General features: G+C 34.4%; 2 protein-coding genes across 7 annotated transcripts; one reads left to right on the top strand and one right to left on the bottom strand.

Moving 5' to 3' along the window:
• Positions 1-488: 488 nt before the first annotated feature.
• LOC107888864 (1-aminocyclopropane-1-carboxylate oxidase homolog) lies at positions 489-2,960 on the top strand. Of its 6 annotated transcripts, none has more exons than XR_005901053.1 (4): positions 499-1,069; positions 1,216-1,636; positions 1,952-2,269; positions 2,444-2,960. XR_005901053.1 is itself a non-coding variant. In XM_041076256.1 (3 exons), the coding sequence occupies exons 2-3, from the start codon at positions 1,223-1,225 to the stop codon at positions 1,985-1,987; spliced, it is 450 nt and encodes a 149-aa protein (XP_040932190.1). In that variant the 5' UTR covers positions 489-1,069; positions 1,216-1,222; the 3' UTR covers positions 1,988-2,960. The 6 variants fall into 6 exon arrangements, 3 of the variants coding, with proteins under 3 accessions (XP_040932190.1, XP_016668601.1, XP_040932191.1); XR_005901051.1 differs by having other exon boundaries at positions 520-1,069; positions 2,431-2,960; XM_041076256.1 differs by having other exon boundaries at positions 489-1,069; positions 1,952-2,960.
• Positions 2,961-3,110: 150 nt separating this feature from the next.
• LOC107888863 (electron transfer flavoprotein subunit beta, mitochondrial) lies at positions 3,111-7,166 on the bottom strand. The gene is made up of 5 exons (XM_016813111.2): positions 6,941-7,166; positions 6,573-6,857; positions 5,118-5,198; positions 4,365-4,459; positions 3,111-3,478 (listed from the first exon to the last, which is right to left on the bottom strand). The coding sequence occupies exons 1-5, from the start codon at positions 7,007-7,009 to the stop codon at positions 3,253-3,255; spliced, it is 756 nt and encodes a 251-aa protein (XP_016668600.1). The 5' UTR covers positions 7,010-7,166; the 3' UTR covers positions 3,111-3,252.
• Positions 7,167-8,274: the final 1,108 nt, after the last annotated feature.

The following is an 8,274-nucleotide window of genomic DNA, read 5'->3' on the forward strand; positions in this document are numbered from 1 at the left end:
AATATAAAATTGTTCTCTCATATAAAATCAAAAGCTTACAAACTATTTATAGGCTATAGTTTACCATTTAAAACAACAAAAATTGAAAATATTAAAATCTAATAATAACCATAAACCAATGACTCTTGACCTTTCATTTTCCTAAACAAAAAACTACTAATTTAAACCCATTAAAAAACAATATAACTCTTGACCTTTCAACTCTTGACCTTTCACTTACATGACTCTTAACTTTCATTTAAGTTTATTTAACATACAGTATCTAATCTCACCGCCACCGCTGTTTTTACACTAAACGCAGATAAACACACTGTCCATCCAAACTCACTATTAGTTAGGAACAAACTAAGTTGGTAATGCTTGATGTGTTTAGGTGCTGATTTCGTAATCAGTTTGTGTACAAATTTTCTTATTTCCAATATATTAGTTGAATTAATGATATGTTTGGAAAACAAAAAGATAGATATTGCAATTTTCTGAAATGAAATACAGTGTTGAAAATCAGTTCATCTTGCTAGTTCATTGCCTCGTTTTCTTTCTTTCTTAGTCTCAAAACACCAAGAATAAACCTCAACTCAATGAATCAAAGCCTTCTTCAAGTCAACTTTTAAGGCACATCTACTGAAATTTTACCTCTGCCATACCCTCTAAACTCATGAGCTAAAAGAGAATTATCAGATATGCTCCTCCCTTTTCCAAAAGCACTCTGGCGTGGTGAGATTAAATTAGGCAGAAAAGGTGTCAACCATCTCACAAGGTCTAAGTTACAGCAGCAAGAAATTGGCTTGAAATCAGCAACATTACTAGGTTTCTGCCCCTTGGGAATAAGCACCAAGGTTGTTGTATTGAAAGCAGGAAGCATTTCAGAGCTTTAAAAGAAGCATTGAACTGCAGCAAAAACGTCCTCCCAAACTACAGACCGTGCACTCTCAAAGAAGTGAGGGGTATAACCATCAGGTCCTGGAGATTTTCCATTACCCTGCTCAAAAATTGCACTCTTAACTTCTTCCATGGTCACTGGTTTCACCAAATGCTGTTTACCCTCCTCATGCACAGAACATTGCAGAAGGTCCTTAAACAGAGCACTTATTTTTCCATGAATAAATTTGTTAGTCATTTAGTGGTAGTTGACAATAGTTAAAGTTAGTGAGTATTATGTTATTTTAGTCATTTTAAAATCCCTGTCATGTCTTAATACAAAGCAACTCCAAACAGATAAAATATGGCTGCTAGCTTTACAAGAGATTCCGGCACCCAAACTCCAACTACTTATGACAGATTCCAAGAACTCAAAGCCTTTGACGACTCTAAATCAGGCGTCAAAGGTCTCGTCGACGCCGGAATAACCAAAATTCCCCGGATTTTCTGCCGGCCGAAGGTGGAGGACCATGATTCCGTCAAGCCAATCCCAACCCAGTTCACGATTCCAGTGGTTGACCTTGAAAACATTAAAACCCGGTCCGATGAGGTGGTGGAAGGAATCCGGAAGGCGGGTGGGGAGATTGGGTTCTTCCAGGTGGTCAATCATGGGGTGCCCCAAAGTGTGTTGGAAGAGATGTTGGCGGCGGCGCGTGGGTTTCACGAGCTTCCAACCGAAGTAAAGAAATCATATTATACTAGGGAGAAGACGAAAAAGGTTATATATGGAAGTAACTTTGATTTATATGATCTATCTGTGTCTAACGTATCAACTCTAAATATTGCAAATAAAAAGCGAAAGTCTTTATTTCGATTTGATATATGAGATAGAATCCAGTATTTCGATTTCTTGCTTATTTTGTTACTGAATTAAGTTGAGCGGTTTTATATATACAGACGTATAAAAAACTATTTTTGTGGACAAAAAAAATTGTTTTTTTATGTTATGACTCTTTCGTATACGTCCGCACTCAAATCCCTAATATTTAAAGCCTAACCCATCGAATGTTGTTAATATTTTCATATTTTGCAGAGATATAACAATGGAGTTCTCGAAACAGATTCATAAACTAGGAACAACTTTATTTAAGTTACTAAGGCAATAGGGCTAACTCCCGACCACCTCATAGGGTTGGATTGTTCGAAAGGGCATTGTCTTTTGAGTCATTATTACCCGGCATGTCCTGAACCTGAACTGACTCTGGGAACTACAAAGCACTCTGATCCTGATTTCCTCACCATCTTACTTCAAGATCATATTGGTGGACTCCAAGTTTTTCATCAAAATCAGTGGTTTGATGTTCCTTTTCTGCCTGGGGCTTTGGTTGTTAACATTGGAGATCTCTTACAAGTATGTTATGTTGCTTCAAAGATTGAATATACCTGTGCTGAATACATTTATTGAATATTCATACTCGACTCCTATTAACATAGATATAATGCATTTGTGATCCTCCAAATACTGTTTGATCGTATTTTGTTGGAGCTTATATCAAATGACAAATTGAAAAGTGTGGAACATCAGGTATTGGCAAATGAGAAAGGCCCCAGAGTGTCAGTGGCATGCTTTTTCACTCCACATTTGTACCCTTCAACCAGGATCTATGGACCAATTAAGGAATTATTGTCGAAAGAAAACCCTCCATGGTACCGTGAGACCACAGTTGAAGACTTCATTAGTTACTATGATTCCAAAGGACTTGATGAGAAATCTGCACTTGCACACTTCAAGTTGCAACCTTAGCTCTCCATCACTCTTCAGCTTCCTAAGGATCTAAACCGCTTTGCACAAGGGTTTTGTGGCACTGAATATATAAAGCCTGAGAGAAACGATGCAAATAACAACAGTTACCATGTATTTATATAACTTCTAATTGGATCTTTTTAGTTATCAACTTTTAAATTTTAATCAAGTTGTCCTTTTTCTTTTAACTTACAAACTGATTAGCCAAGTCAAGTATTAAAATATTTGATTATTTAAACTATTCAAATTCTTCTATACTGACTGAAATAACTCATAAATCAAGAATTAGATGGTCATTATGAAATTTTGGGAATTGAATTTTTTTTTTAAATGTTCTTGACACCAATTCAAACCGAATTCTACAGCACAACCAAATATGCTTAAGTGTCTGAACTGAACATTAAGGTTCAACTCGGTTTCCGGTTTGCTCAGTTTTTTTGCTTAACAATTTCATAAAAAAATATTAGCTTTATTGAGCAGGAAGTTTATAGACTTTCATTTCTGTAAACTCTTGTGTTTGAGTTTGAAGATCATTATTTGGACAAGTTGTGAATCAGCTTAGACCATTTACCACAGAAGTGAGGAAATGTTCAAATTACATGAGCCTCATTCTTAAGCTTGTCAATTAGCTCATCGACAGACGAGAGTATCACTCCGGCTTTTCTCTTGGGAGGTTCAGTGACTTGAACAACCTCTAAATCAGATTTGATTTTGACATTCAACTCTTCCGGAGTATACTTCTTTATCGGCTTTGATTTCGCCTTCATTATGTTGGGAAGCGTTGCATACCTTGGCTGGTTCAGTCTTAAATCAGTGCTGCATATCACAGAAAACTTGAAATGAGAATCCAGAAGACTGCCTATAATAAAAACTGTATTAAATTATCCAAAGCAATTCTCTATGTTGAACCGGACTCTTCATTTTTCATAAAATATCCGTGCCTGACACCTTTGTATGATACATTCAGACATGAGTATGGTGGGCCTACGGAGGTAGGATCCTCTAATGATAAGGGAGAACTTAGAAAAAAATTATTAACATACCCGTGTCCTAAACGTACCCATACTTGAGACTTGCCTCGAGTCCAGATAACATAGGTACACATACGGTACCAATGGAATTATATATTATAGACAGAGCAATTAAAAAGTTCCCATTATTGTCTTATTAAGCTGGTGCATTGTGCACAACTTTGTTACTTGAACTCAGGTGCCAACATTAGATACGAGCATGTATTCAACACAGGCACATTCAAATTTATTATTTTTATATTTTTCATGTATTTAAAAGATCTTTGGAGGGTCATATCCTCATTACCCATATCCAAATACATATTGGACACGGGTGTAGAACACGTGTACTTCAAACAAAATGAAGAATCCCAAGAACATAGATGCATGGTGTAAAATATCATAAGTTTACCACAACTGAACCACGAACGTTCAAGATCAGACTTACAAACTTAGCATAGACCCTCAACAGATAAGTCAGTCACGAATCCATGTGTTAAGACATATACCCATATCCAACACCTATTCCAATAGTATAAAAGTTAACAATTAACATGCTTACTCTCACTAACTAACAAATTTTGGTATGATTTGTCCCCAGAGTAGCTTTAACGTGCCAGACACAAATAACAAACTTCAGATTAGTGATTACTTATAATAAACATGAAAATTTGATCGGATTAGGTACTTACGTTATCACAGCAGGTAAGTCTAAACAGAGTGTTTCAAGACCACCATCCACCTCTCTATCTACAGTTGCCACCTGTTTCTCCTTGTCCAACACAACCTACTAAAAACACAGCAGTCAAGACCACAAAAACATTTGACATGCTACCATAGATGTTAGGTACTTATTTCGCCCTAACTCTTCATTTAAAAACAAAAATTCCGCCCTAACTGTTTGTAACATATTTGGACATCCTCCAATGACCCTCTGAATAGATGGAAATCTTTAAATAAATTGAGCATACCTGTGTCTAACACTCACATCCGAGTCCAAATAAAATAAATACAAAAAAAGTAAAGAAAAGAACAAAACCAACAGACATTCTAATACCCCTAACAGCCAATCTCAAATTTTCTTCTTATGACCTTTGGTCAGTACTAGCTCATTTTACTTAGACTCAGGTGCAAGTGTTGCATATGAATGTGTCTGACAAGGGTATGTTCACTTTTTTCCACGTATTTGAAAGGTCATTGGAGGATCAAATCCTCGTACACATGTCATACACGTGAGCTTCATGAAGAAAAGGAAAGAAAGGCAAGGGTTTTAGTTTCTAATTAACCAAATGTGATTTTACATCCAAGAAAAAGCAATACTAGTTCTGCTAAAGCTTTATATGAATTATGAAGACATATGTTATGAACCAAAAGAACAGATAAAATGCAAAGTAGTAAATAGCAATAGAAGGGTAGTTCCCAAATAATATGACTGTTGAACTGACCTTTGAAGCAAATGTTCCTTGAGGCCACCCGAGTAGCGCAGCTATCATCTGCCCTGTTTGATTACAGTCGTCATCGATTGCCTACATAGAATCAGGATAATAAGAAAGTCATTTTCTATATAACTTCTTCCAACAAAAGAGGTAGTAAAAGAAGAAAAAGGAAGCCAGTTCCGCTTAAAAACAATAAATATACAATGAAAGATTAACATATCAATGATCTGGTAAATTTAACTGTGGCATACTCGTTTAAGGCTGAAACATAGAGAAAAACTTCATCACGAAACTCTCTTGTCGATGAACTAGACACCTAAATGCCTCTTTTCAAGTAAGAAAACTTTGAAAATGTAAAATAGCTAAATGTGATGATTATAAGATGGAATTGAGTAATCTTTTCCGGAGAAAACTCCGAAAAGATGAGAACGTTTTGAATAATTTAACTGAGATCATGACCAGACTTATCATAAGGAAAAAGAGCAATACATTAAAACAGGAAACACCATTCTTATTCACTTTACTCCATGTTTTCGGTAATTATCAAAAGGGAAATGTTAACCGTTAAGGCAATGATTATAGAAAGTGTAATTTAATGAATTACTTTTTGTGAAGCCAGGAAAAACAATGGGAATAAAATCCTAATCCTTAACTAGTGCCTGCATTGGTTATCCGAACTCATCATTTGAAACAGGAAAAAAACCATATAAATACTCCAACTCTTCATTTTTTCTTAAAGTACCTGTGTCTAACACATTTTTGGGACATAGGTATGAAGATAATCCACCGAAGACTTCCCAAATACATGGACAAACTTAGAAAAATTAAACATATTAGTGTTGGACATATACTAGTATCCAATACGCGCACCCAAGAATCTGAGTAACATAGTCCTATATCCTTTAAATCTTCAATAACATTCAAAATCTCTTTCATTAAAGATTAAACAAAAATCAGCATTAACATAATCAATCATCGCTTTCAGCTCCATCTAATAAAATGGACAACTACACTGTTATATAAACCATTTCATCAAACACTTGGAAGATCAAAACTTCCCACAATTATGAAACAATCCAATGTAACCAACACCTTCAGATTATGTTGCTCTGATTCTTTATTTTTCTTGAAGTACCCATATCAGATGTTAGTAGGACATATTTTCCAAAATGTCCATGAAAATACTTCGAAAAAATTTAAGAAGCATACTCATGCAAGATAATTTACCTATACCCCATGTAACCAACACCTTTAAATTACCCTCAAAACCAAACATGTCAGGATCTTTAAGCAAAAAACATCCTTAAAAAGAAAGACAACTAAGGGGAAAAACGAACTTTCACCCAAATTTAAAACAATCCCAAATAACCACGACATTTAAGTTACTCACAGAACCAAACATTTCAGAATCTTTAAGCAAGAACATCCTTAAATAACAATGAAAAGTACGATAAAAAACCAAACCTGCTTTCCAAGAATGAGCAACCCAGGATTCTCAACCTCAACAAGCTTCTTCAAAACCTTAGCAACACTGAGAGGAACCAAATCACGAGCAGCTTCGACGTGGATCCCTCTATCAGCACCCATAGCCAGACCCGTTCGAAGCGTATCGACGCAGTTCGAAGGTCCCATGGTGACCGCAACGACCTCCTTAGCCAACCCAGATTCCTTAATTTTCAAAGCCTCTTCTAAAGCTATCTCGCAAAACGGATTCATCGACATCTTCACATTCTGGGTTTCAACCCCACTCTACCCCAAAAAAAAAACATTTTTGTGGAAATTGTCATAAATTGATTTAAGGTTTAAAACCATGGATCTCCATTGTTATTTACCTTATCGGGTTTGATTCTGATCTTAACGGCATAATCCACGACTCGCTTTACCGCTACCATTATCTTCATGGTTGGCAGTTCTTTGTCTTACGTCTTACAGTCGTTTTGGTCTTTGAAATTGGAGCTTTGGTAATGGTAGTTGAGACGTAGAGAAGTAAATAAATTGTTTTGGCACACCTGTCTATATTTGAATAAACAATGATAAAGGGAAGAAGAGACGAATGACAAAAAAGGAAAAATAAATTAAATTTTATAAATAATAAAAAATCATTGAGATAAATAATATTGATATTCGTTTAAAAAATAATACATAATTTTAATCTATTTTTTTAATTTTAATATAATATATATTTAATATGTTATTATTATCAATTATTTTCAAATTTTATATTTTATTATTTATAATATATTATTTTTAAATAAGTATTTATATTCTATATTTGTTATTTTCACACGCACAAGTAATATGACAACCTATATGATTTTTCTTATAATAGCAATATAGCTACAATATATGATCTAATAGTTACATACCACTCTTTAACTTTGTAAAATAATGATACAGAATTAGTATTTTGTATGACATATCAATGTAAGAGTAGACCTGATTATGGGTCGAGTCACTCGGCCTGGTTTAATAACCCGATCGAAATGTAAGAGGGTATGAGCAAAAATATAAGCACAAAAAATGGGCTTGAATAAAAAATAATGTCCATTTAAAAAATAGGCCGAGCCTCGGATAAGGTATTTTTAGCCCGGGCTAGGTCCGGCCCAAATTCACTAAAAGACAAAAAAAATCTATTTTTTTAATGTTATTTTCTTGTTGTTTTCTCCCTATTTTGCTAATATTTTAGTATTATGTTGCTACTATTTTATTATTATTATTTGGATATTGTATAAAACTTATTTTATTGTTAATTTTATTATTTTAGAGATATTTGCTTGTTAAGTTGTATTTATCTTAGTATTATTCAAGTCTATATATTTAAAAATTATATAAAAATAATATAAAAATTAATACATGCAGGCCAAGTCAGGCCCAGATTTTAGCATTTTTATCCAAGCTAGGATTGAGCAAAATTTTAAGCTCATTTTTTAAGTCGAGCCCAAGCCTAAAAAATGGGCCTGAATTTTTAGTTGAACCCAGCTCAAAACTGACCCGACCTAACCCATGAGCACCTCTATGTATGAGCCAAAAATGTTATATTTTTTACTCAGTTAAAGTTCACCTATCACTTCAAATAAGATGAGTATTCAACCACCTCAAATAGGCAATCTAATCAAAATATAAACAAGCTTGCTCAGTATGCCCTCTAATGTATTATAAAGACTAT

This window comes from Gossypium hirsutum, chromosome A09 (assembly GCF_007990345.1).
Source record: "Gossypium hirsutum isolate 1008001.06 chromosome A09, Gossypium_hirsutum_v2.1, whole genome shotgun sequence".
Lineage (NCBI taxonomy): Eukaryota > Viridiplantae > Streptophyta > Magnoliopsida > Malvales > Malvaceae > Gossypium > Gossypium hirsutum.